General features: G+C 36.7%; 1 protein-coding gene across 1 annotated transcript in view; it reads right to left on the bottom strand.

Annotated features, from left to right (window-relative positions):
* CSMD1 (CUB and Sushi multiple domains 1) overlaps positions 1-20,949 on the bottom strand; it is a 1,614,989-nt gene that overhangs the window by 16,245 nt on the left and 1,577,795 nt on the right. Inside the window, exons 57-65 of the mRNA XM_063099815.1 lie at positions 20,064-20,246; positions 14,073-14,249; positions 13,257-13,436; positions 9,369-9,542; positions 8,908-9,081; positions 8,174-8,247; positions 5,087-5,198; positions 3,321-3,500; positions 1,817-1,861 (exon numbers count right to left, since the gene is read on the bottom strand). Of these exons, the coding sequence (XP_062955885.1) occupies positions 1,817-1,861; positions 3,321-3,500; positions 5,087-5,198; positions 8,174-8,247; positions 8,908-9,081; positions 9,369-9,542; positions 13,257-13,436; positions 14,073-14,249; positions 20,064-20,246 (1,299 nt within the window). The remainder of the gene's footprint in view (positions 1-1,816; positions 1,862-3,320; positions 3,501-5,086; positions 5,199-8,173; positions 8,248-8,907; positions 9,082-9,368; positions 9,543-13,256; positions 13,437-14,072; positions 14,250-20,063; positions 20,247-20,949) is intronic.

Raw genomic sequence — 20,949 nt, forward strand, 5'->3', positions numbered from 1 at the left:
CGTGTTCATGTTTCTCTTCACAATCCCACTGGCCATTCCCATCTTCCTAGACAGGCTAAACCTACAAAAACACAGCCTAGCAGCAGATAAAGAAGGACAGAATGGAATAGCTTCCTGTGGCCTTGAGTAGACCCAATTTCCTAATATTAAAAGCAATGACAATAATAATAAAATAAGTTAAAAGCAGACACATCCACACCAGTATCTAACACATTTGCTTATAAATAACTGACATTAAACACATCTACTCATCCATCAGCAGCACTGCAGAGACACCAGTTTTAATCTGTAACCACAAATTTACCTTATTTTCCTTTACTAAAATTAACAGCCTTTAAAACAGCATCACGATTGTTGTCCCTAACTCAACTGAAGACATGAATGCACTTGTTCAAGACATTCACTTAAGTTACTCTTGTTGGTGCATCACAGTAATGTGTTATGCCTAAGTAGAGTAAGGGATCAACAGTGTCTGAGAAGTGGCTTCTCTGTATTCAAATCTGGCCATCAGTCCTGTGGTAGAAATCATCTTTTTTTGGTCCTTGTCATTTGACTGTGCAGTAGTAGTGCGCAGAATAATGCAACAACCAAATAGCTGAATGTGTTAGAATGTACTACCGTGAAAAAGAACCATATTTAATTAGTGCTTCCTTTCAGAAAGAATGAGAAAAGGCATATTGATGATAACATTTGCACCTACAAAAAGAGTACATAGTATATATCTTGTGTTTCCATATCTTAAACACAAAATAAGCAAATAAAATCATAGAACAAACACATAACAACAAAAACAGGGTGTGTTTCCTTCCATTGAAGAAAGTCCCAAAGAGTATTGACTTCTGTATTTGATTTGTAAGAAATACTTTAATAAAATAGTCCAGAATGATAAAAAGTATTTTTTATTCTTTGCTGTATAGATTGAAGAAATTTCTTTAATTATAATGGAACATTTTCCTTCATCTAGGAATTAAATATGTAACACAGCATTCTGACAAATACTCTTTCTGTTTTTTATTCTAAATTGAGCTTTATGTCCAAGAAACCAGTGTTAAAACCTGAATAAGGAAAATACTAATCAAATGACCTTATATATTCATAAAGGTTTTCTATTTCTGGGAAAAACAAAAGAAAAACAAACAAAAAACCCCAGCTTGTTTTAAAAAAATTTGGGACACATTTTGCTACTTAAACACTATCTAAATTTATAACACAGATATAACATGCCACATGATGTCAAGTAATGAAAACCTTCCCTAGGAAACAGAACTTCATCTTTCCAATTTGCTGTATAATGCATTTCACAAGGCACCACATACCACAAAAAGCTATAATCAACATTTTAGAAGGCAGAAGATGCCTGAATTATGGTGATACTTGGAAAAAAAACTGGGGCTCCACATTTGAACTGTTCAAATTAACAACTTATGTTCTCAAAATGCCTCCTTTACGTTAGCTTCCTCATTTGGAGGAAAGAATTGCCACCCTCTTTATAAGGCTCTCCATTATATCACATTGTATTAACGATGTTTTATGTCCATTTCTGCCTACAAAACACCTAAGGCACCTTTTAATGAAACAGTGAGAGATAACACCAAAGGTTTTCTTTTTAAGTAATGTAATTCCATTAACAAACCACTGTTGTGAAAGAAATAGAAATCTGCATGGACCTGGTGTTTTAAATAATTGAAACATTAACTTTGTCATGGACTAATGGATTCAGAAATTTAAATGTTAAAAATTGTTTCATTGTACAGAGTATAGTAGAGAACAAATCACTTTATTTGATTGAAATCTGTAACTGTTCTGGTATACAAACCTGGAGTTTTAGTAACTGTTTCATTAACTTCTCTCACTCCTTTACCTACAAGTAAAAAGACAAATTATCATTTTCAAATACATTTATTTTCGAATAAGGTTGAAAAAATGTCAAATTGAAGCAATTTTCCTTTCTCTAGATTTTTAAAATGTACAAAAAATGAATATCTTATACGTATACATTTTAAACCCATGTATTCCCAGCAAAATATGATCTGTCATTGCGGGAAAACTGAATTTAATGGTGAAAACTAATGTATATTTATCTAACATGTATAGTTCCATTTAAAGTGCTACAACAGAGAGCCTGGCAAATGAGGGTGGCTTATATCAATTTTCTCAAATTCTATTTGGGATATACTGCCCCAAATTAAAAAATAATATCCAAAATAACTAAGATTTTATAATCACTCTTAATTTTAGTCTCCCACATAAATCAATGAATTGATAAGTTAATATTAGGGAAAATCAAATTATTTCTCTTGCAGAGTGTTTAATTTGGCCTATCAAGTTAGAATTAACTCATAATCTCTTAGCTTTTATAGTTTTATATCAAATCACAAATTACTATTTTTTTAAGTCTGTATTTTATTTCTGACAGTGAAGGCAGGAGACACATAAGTTTCTTAAGGCTCCAGGAAATGAAAACTAAAGTTACTGACTTCATTACACTCCATAATTTTTGTTTAAGCTGTTCAATGCTTGATGCATATACAATGGTACTTCGAAAACTTCATGGAAAAATAGAATAAAAAGATAATATGAATCTTTCCATGAACTTTTGAAGACCCCCCCTCCAATAATTCATGTTTGGTGAGAACCTGAATGTTTTACTTTCATCAAATCTGACTCAGAGTTAGTACTTTCATTCATAAACACACAGATTTGCAAATAATTAATGCATTATTTCCATGTTAATTTACTTTGTAATTTAAAAAAGTAGAGCCAATGTCAAGAACAAATAAACATATTCCACCATCAAACAACTTGTAGTTTTAAAAATAACAGAGTTTTATTTATATATTCTCAGATGTTTGGTGTCATTTATCCATTTTCATCTTTAAGAAATACATTTTCTGAAAATATATTGTATATTATTTTCCTTTTAACTCATAATGTTTTTCTTCAACCGAATAGCTTTTCTCTTTGGCTTAAAATGTAATCAGCAACTAATGAACTCTATACGAGGGGTCTTCAAAAACCTCATAGAAAGATTGTATTGACAATTCTATTTTTCCACCAACTTTTTGAACTACTCTCATATATCCACTTAGCTATACTGTCATTGTATCAAACACTTACTATATACGCACATTCATACACACACATACACACACACACACACACAGCTCACGCACATTAAGCACAATTTAGGCAGGGCGATGACACCACTTCCATAATGTTATTTACTTATGGATCTTAAACCTGGAAACTAGCCTGACAGGCAGTGGATACTTTTCCTTGATCTTTAGGAATGTATTTTTTCTCCTTGATCAGTGACTTACTTTTACAAACAGGTGACTTCCCTGTCCATTTCATATCTGCTTTACATGTCCTGTGCTCAGATCCACCTGCAAGGAAGAATCCTGGATGGCAGGTATACACTAAGGTGTAGCCAAAAGTAGGAAGATCGATCGCTCTCACATCGGCATGTGCTGGGGTTTCTGGCTGTCTGCAGGCATGAGCTGAAACAGTATTTATTCCATTAGGAAACACTGAAATTGTTCATTTTAAAGTTAGCATGTGTCTCAAAACATAAATAGAGCAAAAGAATTCAGAAATGGATATACAGTGTGTGTGTGTATGTAGAGATTGAGTAGATATCACAGCTTTGAAATAAGCAGAATACTTCTGATATACAGTAACGTAATATGTTAAATATCCTTTAAAGACCAGTTTTACAGACAAACACATTCAGACTGGCACATATTCAGAAACATGCCTTGATTTTTGTCTGGTGGCAACTAGCAAAATTAATACACAATTAAATGAATAATTAACTTTGGTAAAATTTCAACGTGCATTTAGACACTTACTTAAAATATTATAGATTCTTATTTTCTTTAAAAATGTAATTTAGGAATAAATGAGATTATAATGTGTGTTCTGTATCTCAAATACGAGAGTACTTCAAAAAGTTAATGGAAAGATTTCTGTTATCATTTAATTCTATTTTTCAACCAACTTTTTGAAGTACCACGTATGTCTTAAGTAAGAGACTTGGCAGACTATTACATAACAATTTTACAATTTTAAAATTGTGAATGCCATTATTTTAAGTATTATCGATATTTCACACTTTAGCAAGCTTTAAACTTTCAACATAGTGAAGACCTAATATTAGCACGTTCCATTGTACATATAAATATACACAAATGCATATGCATATACACATATGTCTGTGTGTGTGAATACATACATATATATATGTATATACTATCCACATATAATGAGAGTAGTGATTTGGAGTAGAGATTATAGCTTTGAAATAAACACACATCTGATAATATGGATAAATACACAAAAAATCACATATTATATACTATTAAAATAATTTTCCTAACACTCTGCTGATGTTTTTATGTTTAACATAGTAAGAGTAAGATACTCTATTTCACTAAATTCATAGCAGTTGAAATGAATGATTATTTACAAATCATTCATACACTTTTCCCTAGCTCATATAATTGTCACAAAGTAAAATTTGATCCTTAAGTAGCTATTTGAATGATTAATTCATATATACTTCACATACATAGCAAGAATAACATTTTAAACATTTCTACTTATACTCTGACATATTACATGATCCAGTTCACCCCCTTTTTAATAATCTGATGCAAACATACTAGAAGAATAATAGCATGCACAAATAAGTTTTTCCTCCAGAAATTTTAAGTATAATGTTATTCACTTATCTTTCGTTTCAAGCAGTCTCTCAGACTTCAGTGTGCTACAGTATCAACTGGAGGTTTGTTAAACTACAAACTGCTGACCTCCTTCCCTCCTCCCACCCTCTCTCTCCAGAGTTTCTGATTCAGCAGGTCTGGGATTGGGCTTGAGAACTGGCACTGGTACCAACACCGAGGCAATGCTGATGCTGCTGGTTCCAGAGAGCCAGACTTTGAGAAATGCTCAAAGTTTAGGATAAGAGAATTAAAAACACACAAACACAGAAGCAGTTCCTCCTTATTTTCCTTGAAGGTAAGCAATTCCCAGACATTCAGCAATAAATTGGTTACTAGTGATGGTGTGGAAGAACTACACTTACGTATACATTCAGTCTGTATCCCGCTCCATGTTAAATTTGCAAGGCAAGTCCGAGTTGTAGAACCTTGAACGTGGTAACCTTTTCTGCACCTGAAAAAAACTGTGCTTCCAACCTAGAGAGGAAATCCAATATCAGCTTCAGAGGCAAAACTAACTTGCTGAATATAAACTAGGAATGCTTCAAAACACTTGCGAAGGTAAAAAAGTATACCAGTAATTTTTCACTTTATTGTCATTATTGTTTGAATTAACATGTACATTTTAACCACATGTTAAAGTATTACACACAATATAAATTGCTCAATGAATGATGTAAGAGCTTAGATATAGTGAATTGTGAAAATTTAGGAGGCTGTTCATTTTTTCTCTTTAATATTATTGTTCTCTCTTTAGTTTGTAATAGCTATTATTTCCTCTTCGATTTTTTTTTCTGCTATTCACATTTTAAACAATTGGTGTTTGTTAGAAAATTTTCTGCTGCTCACATTTTAAACAATTGTCGTTCATTAGAAAATTACTTTTGTTAACATTCCTGGAAGACCCAATCAAAACTTAATCTATTCTTCTGGTGCTTCAAAATATATGAGCTACTTACTGTTTTATGAATGTCTGACGTGTCTCCCCCACTGGATCGTCACCAAGCTAATGCCCACTTAATCTCAATACTTTGCTTAGACTTCGCTACCTCTGCATGCTCTTTCCTAATCTCCCAAGAATAAACGGCACTCTGCTCTAACGCATCCCCCCAGCATCAAGTGTCACTGCATTATTCCCTATGATGGACTGAAATTGCCTCTATATTTAGCTACCTATTTTCTTCACTTAACTGGAAGTGCCTTGAAGGGGAGATTCCCAGTGATCCATAAGGGCTTCCCCCCTCCCAAGAGAATGAGTGATGGTCGTGTGTTGAGAGGCTCCAAAGACCATCCGTGATCACTTATATCTGGAGCAGGAGACTGGCAAGGCGGACAGAAAAAAAGCAGCACCGAGAAATACCTCCCACAAGGCAGCATTGCACTCATGGCAGCTCTGCTGGGAACCAAGTTGTTTCCTAAAGTTTCACTTATGAGGACACTTAAATGTACCAACCAAGTAAGGGCCCGAAGATTTGAATACCCTTCTTGATACTTGCTCTGGGAATTTAAACCAGTTACTTAATTTCCCTGTGTCTTCTCATAAGAGTTGGCTCATACCTCTCTCACTGGGATTTTGGGAAGGAAAATGATAAGTAAAAGGTGAGGAAATTGTTGGTACACTGAACAGTGATAAAGAATATCGGGGGAAAAAGCTTCTTAGCACTTGATAAAGTGGAAGTAGGAATTTATGAAGAAAAACATCCAAATTTATCTGAACTTCAAATCAATCAATAAATTGATATTCTGCGATGGGAAAAGGATGGCTCCCATCAAACCTCCTTGTAAGCCTGTAGGTGGCCCCAGTCTGACCTCCAGGTGAACACTCTAACATCTTTTACCAGCAGAAAGATAATGGAGATCCTTTATCATTCACTGCCACAGAGTAAATATTGTGTCCTTCTCCATAAAACATTTTTATCAGGATGTACCAACCCACTCTAAATTTATTATTATACACTAACCTGGAGCTTTTGGATTTATGGGATATGCCTGTCTGAAGTATGGGAACTATTCACTTAAATTGCTCAATTAACATAGTATAACACAGGGATGTTCCAAAACTGAAATGGTTCACTTTATATAAGTGATATCTCAGCACACAGTGCTAAGGAAAACAGACAAACTTTTCACCTGTTACATTCAAAACCAAGATGTGTCCTAAGGAGGAGAACAGAAAAACAAATCACATTTTGGAGGAGCTGCATCTCATCTCCACCATTTCCTTAAAAGATGGTGTCCACGTCTTTTAAATTAAAAGTAAATCTTGTTGGGCACAATCTATTACATGTGTTAATGTAACTTTATTTTGTCATAAGGAGGGTGAGGAATTTATCTCAACCTAATGTCTTACGATAGGTTGTAGGAATATGTTGGTAAACACAGCCACCATACACTTCACTTACTCTAAGTTGTGTACAGGCACGTTGATAATTTTTAAAAGTAGCAGTGATCAGTGGTGATTAAGCTTTTCTTGTTCGTAGTGAATTAGTGAGAGCAATACCCACATATAGTATTTTCCAATATTCCTAGATATTTGGGATTACATATTTATAGGCCAGAAAGCATTTACCTGAAGTTTAAGGCTATATTTGGAATCTAGCATAGAATTTGCTAGATCTAACCTGTTGACTAACTGTAAGAATTTCCTTTGTGCAATGTAAGAGAACTATTAGGAAATAGTCAATGTGTGTTGGAGACAATAAAATAGGAATATTTTAGTGTTCAAGAGAGATGGGGGGAAGTGGCTTAGGAAAAAGTTGTTTTATTTTAAATTGATGGGATCCCTAACTTGAAAGTAGTACATATATTTTACTTTGGTTTTCAAAGTCATATAATCAGAGAGCCATGAAGTTACTTGATTAGTTAAGATGGTTAAAACATTTTATTTCAAGCTTCATCACCTTCCAGTTTTAGGTATTTCTCCAATATCAACTGAAGTGTTAATATACATTATGTTAAAAGTCAAATGAACATTCCAAAGCGATATTCAGTATTGTTAATCATTCACAGAGATTTAAGAGGTCATATGGAGAAGATATCACAAGTAAACTTAGACTAAGAACCTTGAATATATTTTCCTTTTCTGTTTTTGTCTCTAGCACTTAATATTATTTGTCATATCAAGTCCCTAAATGGAGTCTGTCTTGTGTAACTATTCAGTGACAGGCCACCCTGATTTGAGAATTGCCATGTGCATTCGGCAGACAAAAAACACAGAATTATGCATGTTTTCAAATAGATATAAATATAGCAATTGTCACTGTAGTAATCAAGATATATACAGTTATCCTGATTTCAACAGTTGTTAAAAACACGTGCAGAAATCCTCTTTGAATGAGTTTTATGTAGACAAATACAACATGAATACGATATGGTATATAATAATGTGCACGTGTGTTAAAGTTTAACATTTTATATTTCCAGAAACTCATAGTAAAATAAACATGGAATACCTCATATCCTCTAGAGCTATTTTGTATTCCGAAGTGTGGAGTACCAGGGTCTGAGCAGGTGTTATGAGCAGGATCTGGAATTCACAATTAAAAAAAAAAAAAAAAAAAAAGGGCACTGGTCATAGTTATTATGGGAATTCTAACATTTATGTTTATATTTATATCAAATGATAGTAAATATTTCTATTATTATAAAAATGCATCAATAAAATTATTTCTAACACTGTTTATTTTTAAGGAGATATTCAATTTCTTAAAAAATAATCAAGAGTATAAATCATGAATTTGTTACTTCAGGTTTGCAACACCCACTCCTCTGTTGAGTAAATCTTGGTGAACAAAATTTACCCAACAACAAAACTTGAGTCTACAGCAATAAAACAACAGCTAGGCTGTCTCTTTGGCGTTGGCTGTTTCAGAGAACGGTAATACTACATCTCAGTGAAGCTGGCTTTCCCGCAAACAACGCAGTTGTCAGTTGAGATGGACAGGGGATGGGGACATTGAGGGAAGAGAATGAAGTCTGGTAGCCATTGCAGCAGACTTCTGCTGACTTAAACTCCAAACTCAGTTTCTACAATTTAAAAGAGGCTGCATGTCAGTTTAGCCAATTAGTGCTTACTTAAAGAATATTACCTTGCACAGGAAACATTATCTATGTAACCACAATAATTCAATTTTGAAATAAAATCTCCTCATCCCCAAACGTCCTTGGGCTATATTATAATTATTACCAATGCAGGTAGGTTGTATACCACTCCACATGCCATCAGCTTGGCAGATTCTTCTTGAAGATCCCACTAGTATAAAAGGAGATTTGCACTGGAAGAAGACTTCAGATTTATAGGTGAAACTTTTCCCACTAAGTCGCCCGTCGGCAGGGATACCAGGGTCTCCACAGAACACAGCTATGGAAAACAACCAGGAAGAAGTCAGCTTTAAGTGTCCCTGGATCAGGTTAACCTATGAACTTGTTTAACTAATTTCTGTTAAATTTTAAGTTTAACTATTAAACCAATAAATGACTAAAAGAATCTGCCCTTGGGCAATGTGGTCTCAAGTTTGAGTTTGTGCACACTCTAACATGGCTGTAATCATACCTCACCCTGTCCTTCCCATTGTAACCTTAGGCTGAGCCCAGATTACCGACGCTGTTGCGCCTGTGGTCAGCAGAGCGTGTTGCTGCAGAACTTACGCAGGCACTGGGGAACTTCTCCCTTCCACACCCCATGCCCTTCGCAGGAGAGGATGGCCGGGTGAGAGAGCTGGTAGCCGTCCACGCAGCTGTAGCTTACACTGGAGCCCCAGCGGAAATCAGTCCCTTCCACTCTTCCATTGTGCACTTGAGGAGGGTGACTGCACAGGACAGCTATTTCCAAAGAACAAACAAGATCACACATTCCAGAGCTCCCACCACAGCTGCAATGTTCAAACCATTCACATTTTAAATTTACCTGAATCACAAATGACATCTACATAAGTGTTTGTTTGTTTTGTTGTGTTTTTAAATAAAAGAATTATTGAGAAAGACATTAAATCCAAATAGTAAAACTTTTCCCCAGTATTTCTTCCGAATTTAGATCAAGTCAAAACATGTCACAGTGTAGAAGAAAACATGATTGAACACAACATTTTCAGTATATACAAGGCCAAAAGAGGAAGATATATTCTTATCTAATTTATGTCTTTTTATGATGGTTACCTAGGAAAATCAAATAAGACTTGGCCATACGACATGAGTATACCCTTTGAATTTATATGAGGGGTCTTCAAAACGTTCATGGAAAGATTTACATTACCTTTCAATTTTATTCTTCCACAAATTTTTTGAATATTTTCATCTATACAGGTTGTAAGAATTTCTCCTGCCATCTGTATTTTTTATTTAAAGATAAAATTTAATTTCCAAATGATGTATTCTGCTCATTCATTTGTTGAGTAATTTTTAAAATTGCTTAAGTGGTTAAAGAAGATTCTGTAATGTGCCATCTGCAAGAGTTTTATCACAATCCTGGAGACTGAGGTCTATCTCACAGGGCTGCAAAACAAGACCCTGGTTCCTAGAGAGGACATGCTGATTGGTGATGGCCAACAGGTCTGCCTCCCCCACACTGGACGTTATACTACGGTGTGCCGTTGTGGGCAGAAACATCTAAAAAAATCACCATCTAAAAACCTTCTTCACTGAAGATACAAAATCTTCCTGAAGTTTTGAATTTGGTAGAAGTTTCCAAATAACACTGTAGGCAGCAGCAGGTGCAGGGGAGGACAGGCCCCTGTATTCTCTCAGCATGTTCACGTTCATGCCTTCTCATGGACAGCACACAGACACACACGAACCACACGTCCACACCAGCAGTTAGAAACGGGCCCTTCTCTTGCCACTCAACCTTCTACACATCTGTTTATTTATTCAACAGATATTTCCTGAGAATCCACAAGTAAGGTTCAGGGGAATGGGTGCTCTCATCAGGAGGAACACCATTGTGAGGCCCAAGTGGGGACAGTGATGAGCAGCATAGTTCAACAGAGGGGTGACGAGGTGAACAATAAGAGAAAAGTTCAAGGGGGGAGAGAGGTCCTGGCTGAAGCGTGCGCCTGCGGTGTTTGTGATAAACTCACTGGGTACTAGAAGAGGAATTGAGATCTATAACAGCATGTATAAAGTCCAGGGGCCACACCATTTCACCAGCAATTTCCATCAAGACCACTTGACTGGAACACCCCCAACACAACTTTGCAAGTTTCATTAAACATTTATCTAGAGCCCATTATGTAACAGGTGTAGAATTAAGAGTTGCCAAGAAAAATCAGAAGCCTGTGAGACCCTTAGACTCCACTGGGGGAGAAAGGAGAACAGTCCAAGAAGCTGCTGTGTCAGAGGGAAGAGAGACGCATCTAGGTCTCATTAAACCTCACAACACACTGTCTACACTAAACCACATGCCTTTCAGAGCTTGCTGAGGATGACACCTTCTCCACTGATGCCACCAAGAGTTCTAGCTCTCACACCCACTCAGAGGAAGATGCCACATTGTCACGTTTGACCACTATCAGCTCTCGAGCCCTTCTCCCCACCCCTTCCCTTCATTCCCCTCCTCTGTGCCAGCTGGCAGAAAGCTGCATGCTCCCTCTTTGGGGCTGGTGGGTAAGTCCTGACCATGCAAGGCCCCCACCCACCTACAATCCTCACCCAGCCCCACTTCCAACCCACTTACTCTGCTTTGCTCAAGCCACCCTGACTGGCTTGAGCCTGTTATGATCCCCCAGAAGTTCCAATTATATGTGTCATCAAGCACCTTCTTGGTATGTGTCACCTTCAGTTGTGGCATCCAACCCACACATGACATCATGGCAGTAATAGTCTCTACCAGTATTTGGCCATTATCTGATGATTAGCTCCTCTCTCTAACATGCATCTAAATTTCTTTGATTACATTTAAATCATATCTGCCAGAAGACTTAACACAGCCGGGATTAAAGACTCTAGAGCTTGCATGACCATCATCTCAACCTGACATCTCCAAATTCTGGTTTGTGACAGTGATTTACCACACCTCTCTGAGTCAGCTTTTCCATCTGTAAAACTGAGATTAAGTCATTATGAAAATAAAGTGATTTAATCTTTGCAAATGGGTTTTCAAGAATTCCTAATTCTTGAGGCTTCCAGTCAAGATGGTGGAATAGACAGTCCCCAGCATCACTCTCTCCCACAATCAACCAATTTACAACTATTAGAAAGTAATGACAGCCAATCTGGGGCCGCTAGAGCTCAGGGGAAGAGGAGGAGAGACCTATGGAGTGCATGAATGTAGGAGAAGCCATGATGAGAGAAAGAAAGGACCACTTCCACTATTTTGAGCCCTAGCTTCTTCAAGGCTGGCCCTGGTGAGCACATGGAGCACGAGCTAGCAAGAGCTGGCAAAAGCTGCAGCTGTGCCCTTTGGATGGATTGCTTGGAGGCTGCAGGGGAGAAGAGGGCCTTGATGGCCCCAGGCCAGCAGGACCACTAACAGGGTTCCCGTGGACCCACACAGGAGTGAGGAGCCACAGACAACAGATAAAAGGAGCCACTCAGAAGCCAGTGAGTCATCGCAAGGGACCAGCACATGGCCTGTCCCATGGGAAGTATGTGGGGTGTGGGGGAGACTGGCCCACCGGAGGAACACTGGGGCACAGCATGGACAGCTGATCTCCCCTCCAGTCAGCACAGGATCACTGAGTGGAGATTGCTCAGGAATTTAGATACGTAGAGGGAGCAGTCTGCTGAAAAGTCTCAGGCCCAGACCAGGGTTTCCACACAACCCAGGTGTACTGGACCTCACAAAACCCAGAAGTGCTTACAAGGTCAACAATTTAAACCTGAGTTGCACAAAAAGCCTTCCCCAGAGAATCAGCAGCAAAACAGCAATTTAGCTCAACCACAAGGCTCAAGTGCTGGTCCCCACATGAAGTGCCCCCATTTTAGAAGTAAGCAAAGGACAACAAATTAGTTCCAGTGCAGAGTTTAATTAGTGGGAACAGCAAATAATTCAACACCGACTGGAAGAATAAACAAAAACCCTGAACAGATCAGAGACAAAGTCCTGATATTAACTAATGAAAGTCTAACACCACCAAGGAGAACCTATAGGATCTGGAAGGACTGGAAGCCATTTGGACTCCCAGGCCAGGGCTGGGGGAGGGCTGAGGGCCTCAGACACACCCTAATCAACTCCTGCATCCAGCCCAGCAATGACCAAGCCACAGCTGGAAGCCCCCTAGTCTCCCCTGCAGGAATGAGGGGGGTTCCTGGTGCCTCAACCCCACCTACCCTCCTTCCTCCTTCTCCCACCCTATTTCCTTCCCTCTTCCTCTTTTCCCCTCCCCTCCAACTCCTCCTCAACAACATCTTAGAATGTAAAAAAATTATATTAATAAATAGATAAACTTAAAAAATAATAATAATAAAAATAAAAAATAAAAAAATAATTCCTAATTCTTAATCCTAGAAGGATTTCATACGTTTGTAAAATGAAATAAAACAAAATTCTGCAAATGCTTCTATACACATCAGTAAGAGCACAAAAGTAGTGACACATACCTCTGCAGACGGGTTTGCTCTGATTCCACGTGCTGTCTTTGGTACAGCGAATGGTGGATGACGTCAGGGGCTCCATAAGATAGCCAGGGTTACACTGATAGCTCACAGTCTTGTTGAAGGTGAAATCAGTCCCAAACTGGATGCCATTTGCCAGCGTACCCGGATCTCCACAACTTATAACTAACAAGCACGTCACAAGAAAGAATCAGAGAAATACAAAATGTTCATGACATGAACTAGCCATGGTTTCTTTTCAAGTTACTCTCTTTGAGCTGCTATTCAAAATGATTAAGCAATAAATTACAAAAGTGATTAAACTATCCTCTGTTTGATGATTTTACTGACCACTGTCAGGAAGTTCTGTGTTTCTAATCACTTATTTTCTTTTCTGTTGGAGGCTGGCTATAGGGATGTCTGCTTCTATCCCATGACTAGTCCCTATTAGGCATGGTGTGTGATTAGAGAAATGAGAACAGTGTTTGGTTCTCTGACCGCAGCCTGTGGTCACAGAATCAAACACCTTTCTCGTTTCTCTGCAGACTAAATGGTCTATAGACAGAGAATGCCTTGACTTATTTTGGCCTCAGTTTTACAATACCCAACCCAAGTGACCATTTAAAGTAGCTTCAATTGCATAAATAAGAAAATGTAGAACAATTGTAAAGCACCTAGGATGTACAACCACAATATTAAACACACATTTTCCTCTACGAATTAAAAAAAATCAAGAAAACATGTTAAAATCACATTTTTTTTCTCGGTGGAGTGGACTTCACAGTAATGTCCTTGAGTCTACCGTGACAGTGGATTACTGACTTGTGCAGTCTGGTGCTGTGCCCGTCCAGGTCCCGTTGGCTGTGCAATGCCGGGTCATCAGGCCTGAGGTCTTATAGCCTTCCCAGCAAGCGTAGATGACCGAGCTGGAGAACAGGACGCCGTCACTGCTGACAATCATGCCATTGGTGGGTGTGCCGGGATTTCCACAGGACACAGCTATTGGGAAAACAAAAACAATAACACACAAAGGAGTGACCCATCACTACAATGACAAACACGGGAGACCAAAGGTTTTCAGTTTAATAGACGACACATCCATTACAAAACCACAGGACACATTGCTAGGTGAAAGTTCGTGGGAGGGGGGGAGATAATAAGGATCTTTCCACAAACTTTTTGAAGTACTCATATATGCTTTACTATATGACTCCTATGCTTATTTTATTGATTAGCTTACAAATGTAAAAAATATATTTTCATATTATCTTTCCTGAAGTTCATTATTTCCAAACAAATTAAAATATGAGTGAAAGCTCTGGAAACTCAAAGCCTTGCTACTTTGGGATTGAACATTTTTTAATACCAAGATAGAATTATTGTAATTTTTAAAAAAGCATATATATAATACTACAGCTCAGAAGCATTCCACTTCATGCAATAGCTATTTTTTTTTTTTTAATCTGGGCAAATCAGGTCATATTTCACATCTCCAAGAGAACTTATTGTAGAAAATAAAGAATGACTTAGGAATATGAATAACTACACTTAAACTGTTTTGTAAAATGTTCTCCTCAGTGTTACAAATCTAATGGCAACTATGTTAGTGGCTTTGATGTGACTGCACTTTATAATTCTCTCAAAAGGATCTTAATGCCATGTAAAGAAAGACATTAAGACCTCACTTAATGATGGTCAATGCAACACATTACATCCCATGTATCTATTTTGTGTCCTCCTCAGCAAATGAAAGTTCAGCTGCTGCTGGGTACATTTAAAGGTGACAATTTCAAACTATAATAATTTTTTTTTGCCTTTTTAGTCAAGCCTATTTACCAGAAAGATTGTTATGTTTTCTCCTTCCCTCTGTCACAGTAATGTACAACAGGTAGACGAATAAAGAATTTGACACTTGGCTGGATTTTAATACAGAGAATGTATCATGAGACTGTTTCTGAGAATGACCAAAATAGTTGAAAATACTATCACTTATCTAGTTGCTCCACTTTCAAATTTAGGCTTGGGAACAAAGATACATTTTTCTTAAAAACAAATAAGAAACAGGGTGCAAAGTTTGCATTACATATAGAAATCACTCTACTGGAAGTTTAGGGGATTATCTTTCTTATCACATTAAAAAATGCACTTATGCTCATGTCGAAATGGATCTTGTTTGAAAAAATAATACTGAGCACACATGGTGGTGTTTCTGTACCTGTGCCCATCACAGACATAATTAATTAACAACAAACATCTTCTCTGATGAATCTGGGTTTGAATTTACAATCCTTTCTAACACAAACCTGTTAAGAGTCTCCTGGTCAATATTTGAGTTGAGTTATATTCACTAATCCAGGGGCAGATAATATCTAAGATTCCCTTAAGCTCAGAAATTGAATGATGACTATGATGTCAATTAAATTTTCATATTGCAAAAAAGTCAAGGTGTTGGAATATTCAAGACAATTTTCATCCAACAAACATGTATTCATCACTTCTTATGCAACAGGCATTGTATAGATGTACTAGTGGAAAGCCCATCATTGAAAGGAATTACATTTGATCCAGTACATAATTTAACAAACCAACAAAGGACAATGATGTTATTATATTGCATTCTAATTATATTTGCATTAAAATCTACGTATAACTCTTCAAAAGTCATCTATTCAGAACCAAGGCCAAAACTAATCAAGTAATATTCTCTCTCCCTCTTTTTTCTCTAAATATGTATGTACTTTTTTCTAAAATATTTGAGAGTAAGTTACAAACATGACCATTCCTAGTTAAATATTTCAGTGTGTGGTTCTGAAGAACAAAGACATTCTCTTACAGAGTCATAATATAATTATAACAATTCATGAAATTTAACTTTGATACAATGCTATCACCTAATATGCATTCACAATGTATTTTACTTTAGGTCTTGAACATACTTTTAGCAGCTGCTTTAAAGTCCTGTGGGTTATTTTTCAACACCTGGATCACCTCAGGGTCAGATTCTATTTCCCAGTCATATCTTTTATAACTGTCTTTTGCCAAGTTTAAGACCTAATCCAAAATCACACATTGCATGGATTGTGTCTCTTAAATCTGAAAGAGTTCCTCAAACTCTGTCTTTTCTGAACTTGACATTTCTTCTGGAGTACAGGCAAGTTGATTCTTTGCATGTCCTTCAGTGTTTTCTGCTCTCTCCTCCTGAGTAGATTCAGGTTATGTATTTCAATAGCAATACCACAGACATGCTGTCTCTTTTCAATGTTTCATAACAGAACTCACATAACGCCTCTTTGTCAACATATTGGTGATAAAAACTTATCCCATATGATCACTTAAAGTACTCTGTTATAAAATAGAAAATACTCTTGTTTTCATGAGAAAATGTTGATCTCATACAAATTTTAATAATCAAATCTCTCAAGAGGGGAGAAAATTGAAAAAAAATTGTGTTTCAGTAAAAAATTGTTTACTACTTTACAGTCATATGCTTCAGTCAGTAAAAAATATTAACTTTCAACTCATAGCTACAGATGACATTTCTCACTGTTATTCAATTATATTTGACTTAAGACAACTTCTTTAGGGCCTACCCTCAAAATTTACACTAACTTGATTGTCAAAAGGCAATTCACAGTCAAAAATTATCTTTGATTATCAAAAACGCATATGTGTGTGTGTGTGTGTGTGTGTGTGTGTAGGTGAGGGTCTTCAAAAAGTTCTTGGAAGGGGCCGACCCTGTGGCTCACTCAGGAGAGTGCGGTGCTGGTAGCACCGAGGCCATGGGTTCAGATCCTATATAGGGATGGCCGGTGAGCTCACTGGCTGAGCATGGTGCAGACCACAACGTGCTAAGGGTTGCAATCCTATTACCAGTCAAAAAAAAAAAAAAAAAAGTTCTTGGAAGGATTGATAGTATCTTTTAATTTGAATATCCAAGAGCATTTTGAAGTACCCTCATATATATATATATGCATGTATTATATGTATATATATAACACAAGATAATCTTGTTCTCTGAATGGGAATATACATGCATATATATGCATACACATATGTATGATATACACATATATTCATATGTATATACATACAAAGGATTATCTTATTTATATATAAAATGTTATATTATGTAGATGATATATAATATAGTTAAATTATATATGTATCTTATATATTTATCTATGCAATATATATAATAAAATAAGACAGGTAGAAGGAGACATGGCTTAGTAGAGTAGAAAAAATTGAAGATTAAGATGGGCCGGCCCATGGCTCACTCAGGAGACTGTGGTGCTGAAAACTGAAGATTAAGGAAACACGAATTAAATTTTTGGTACTGATATTGTGTGAGTTTATTCAAGTTGGTCAAATTATGTAGAAAGAGTTTTCTCCATACAAAAACACATACTTAATTAATTTGCATAATCCATAACTTAAAAATTGAGAGGTCGGCTGGAAAGAATTTCCAACATTTAAAGTCTTATCTGTCTGAATTTGAAATCAGTTATTTTCTGAACTTTAAACAAATTATTTTCATTTTGATTCTGCTTTGCTTCAGGCAGACATTGCCAACTCGTGGCAAAATGTCCACGCCATTTTTACCATCATTACTGGAGTATCCAACCACTTCCTACTGTGCCTCTCAAGTATTAAAATCAAATGTATTGACTCCAAAGTATCATGCTGAATATAACTCTAGATTACTTCGTAACAGAGTGCTCTGGACGAGGGCCACCAATAGATTGGAAATGACCTGTAAATTGAAACCTATTTCCTGCTTGAATAAATTTCCATCAGTGATTTTCACTGCTCTTCCTCATAGCTCCTTAATCTCATTCATTAACCACCAGGATCTATAGAACATGGCAAAGTAATATGTAGATTATCATCAGGAGAAGATTAGAAACTTCCATTTGTATTAAAAGCTTTCAAAGGATCAGGACCATAGGATCTTCAAGCAGTCAAGATAGTTCTATTACCCAGTCATAATTTTTGATGATGCTCTTACAAATTTGGTAGGGAAAGGGTTTAGTTGTATAAACCTTTACAAATGAATGTAATCCATTCTAAAATTGCTGGCAAAATTCTGCAGAAATCCTATAGATTTTCTAGGATCCTTTCTAGGATTTTCTTTAGGGTTTCTGTGGAATTTTACCAGGGATTTTAGAATGAGTTACATGGTCTTAACGTCCAAGGTGGATTTTAGAACTTAAATTTACTGTGCAGAAGCTTTTTAGTTTGATATAATCCCATTTGTTTATTTTTCCTTTGGTTCCTGGGCTTTTGGGGTCGTATTCATGAAGTCTGTGCCAGTCCTATTTCCTGAAGTGTTTCTCCTATGTTTTCTTTAAAAAGTTTTATTGTTTCAGGGTGTATATTTAAATCCTTAATCCATTTTGAGTTGATTTTAGTATACGGTGAGAGGTATGGATCTAGTTTCATTCTCCTGCATATGGATATCCAGTTATCCCAGCACCATTTGCTGAAGAGGCAGTCCCTTCCCCAGTGAATAGGCTTGGTGCCTTTGTCAAAGATCAGATGGCAGTAAGTGTGTGGGTTGATTTCTGGATTCTCTATTCTATTCCATTGGTCAGTGTGTCTGTTTTTATGCCAGTACCATACTGTTTTGGTTATTATAGCTTTGTAGTATAGCTTAAAGTCAGGTAGTGTTATGCCTCCAGCTTTATTTTTTTTGCTCATCATTGCTTTGGCTATGCATGGTCTTTTATTGTTCCATATAAATGTCTGGATAGTTTTTTCCATTTCTGAGAAAAATGTCTTTGGAATTAACAGAGTTAAAAGACAACCAACAGAGTGGGAGAAAATATTTGCAAAATATACATCTGACAAAGATTAATATCCAGAATATATAAGGAACTCAAACAACTTTACAAGAAGAAAACAAGCAACCCAATTAAAAAATGGGCAAAAGACCTAAGCAGGCATTTCTCTAAGGAAGATATACAAATGGCCAACAGACATATGAAAAAATGCTCAACATCACTCAGTATCCGGGAAATGCAAATCAAAACCACACTGAGATACCACCTAACCCCAGTTAGGATGGCTAAAATCCAAAAGACTCTGAACGATAAATGCTGGCAAGGTTGCGGAGAAAAAGGAACTCTCATACATTGTTGGTGGGACTGCCAAATGGTGCAGCCTCTATGGAAAATGGTATGGAGGTTCCTCAAACAATTGCAGATAGACCTACCATACGACCCAGCTATCCCACTGTTGGGAATATACCCAGAGGAATGGAAATCATCAAGTTGAAGGTATACCTGTTCCCCAATGTTCATCGCAGCACTCTTTACAATAGCCAAGAGTTGGAACCAGCCCAAATGTCCATCATCAGATGAGTGGATACGGAAAATGTGGTACATCTACACAATGGAATACTACTCAGCTATAAAAACGAATGAAATACTGCCATTTGCAACAACATGGATGGACCTTGAGAGAATTATATTAAGTGAAACAAGTCAGGCACAGAAAGAGAAATACCACATGTTCTCACTTATTGGTGGGAGCTAAAAATTAATATATAAATTCACACACACACACACACAAACTGGGGGGGGGGAAGATATAACAACCACAACTACTTGAAGTTGATACGACAAGCAAACAGAAAGGACATTGTTGCGGAGGAGGAGGGGAGGGAGAAGGGAGGGAAGTTTTGGTGATGGGGAGCAATAATCAGCCACAATGTATAACGACAAAATAAAACTTAAAAAAAAATAATAATAAATAAATAAATAAATAAATAAAATAAAATAAAATAAAATAAAAGAACTTAAATTTACTTACCCTCACACACGGGCTGCAGTCCTGACCATGACCCATTGAGCAAACATGTTCGCTCGGGAGAGCCCCTTAGCTGGTGGCCCATCTCACAAGAGAAGCGGAGGAGACTCTTCGTCTTAAATTCATCCCCAAGACGAGACCCATGTGCTGGGGTCCCTGGATCACCACAAAATCCAGGATTATTTCCTATTGGACATAAACACATATGGCAATGCACAGTTGTGTTATATTTGTCTAGAACAGAGTTGTTATGTTTAAAGGTAATGAGAAATTATTAAAATATGTATTTAACATGAGTTATAGCTACAAAACTCTCCCATTTTGTTCACGGTAGTCCAAAAATGGAAGAATTTAAGACATTGTTCCTGTGCAACTAAAATCAAAATATCCTATTCAAATATGGTTATGAGAATAAATGACATTCTTTTGGAATCTGTGAATGGTGAACACAGCAGTGTTCACTGGAAGGGTATGTATGGACAGCAATGGTGAGATGCATTAAGGTGTACTGGGAATGTTAAAAATAAAAAAAGGTTTGATTCTTCACAATTATATCCAGAGTTGCTGATTCACTGAATTTTATTTAAGAAGCACTAATGGAAGAATTAAGATGATTATTTTTTTCAAAGAGGATCAATGCAATTATTGATGAGAGGGGTGGGGAAAATGTAGGAGAGGAAGCACAGAAAAAGAGTGAAGAGCAAACAGGAAGAAACTGAGCCAGGGCAGGTGAGCCTCCTAGCAAGTGTGATCAAGAAACTCCTAAGACTCCTACAGGAGAAAATTTAAAGGGATGGGTTAATGGTAATGATGTAGATGATAGTGGTGATCTATAACAATGGTACATTTGGTTGGAAATGGAATGATAACAATTTCAAATAATAATAAG

This window comes from Cynocephalus volans, chromosome 1 (assembly GCF_027409185.1).
Source record: "Cynocephalus volans isolate mCynVol1 chromosome 1, mCynVol1.pri, whole genome shotgun sequence".
NCBI classification, from domain to species: Eukaryota; Metazoa; Chordata; class Mammalia; order Dermoptera; family Cynocephalidae; genus Cynocephalus; species Cynocephalus volans.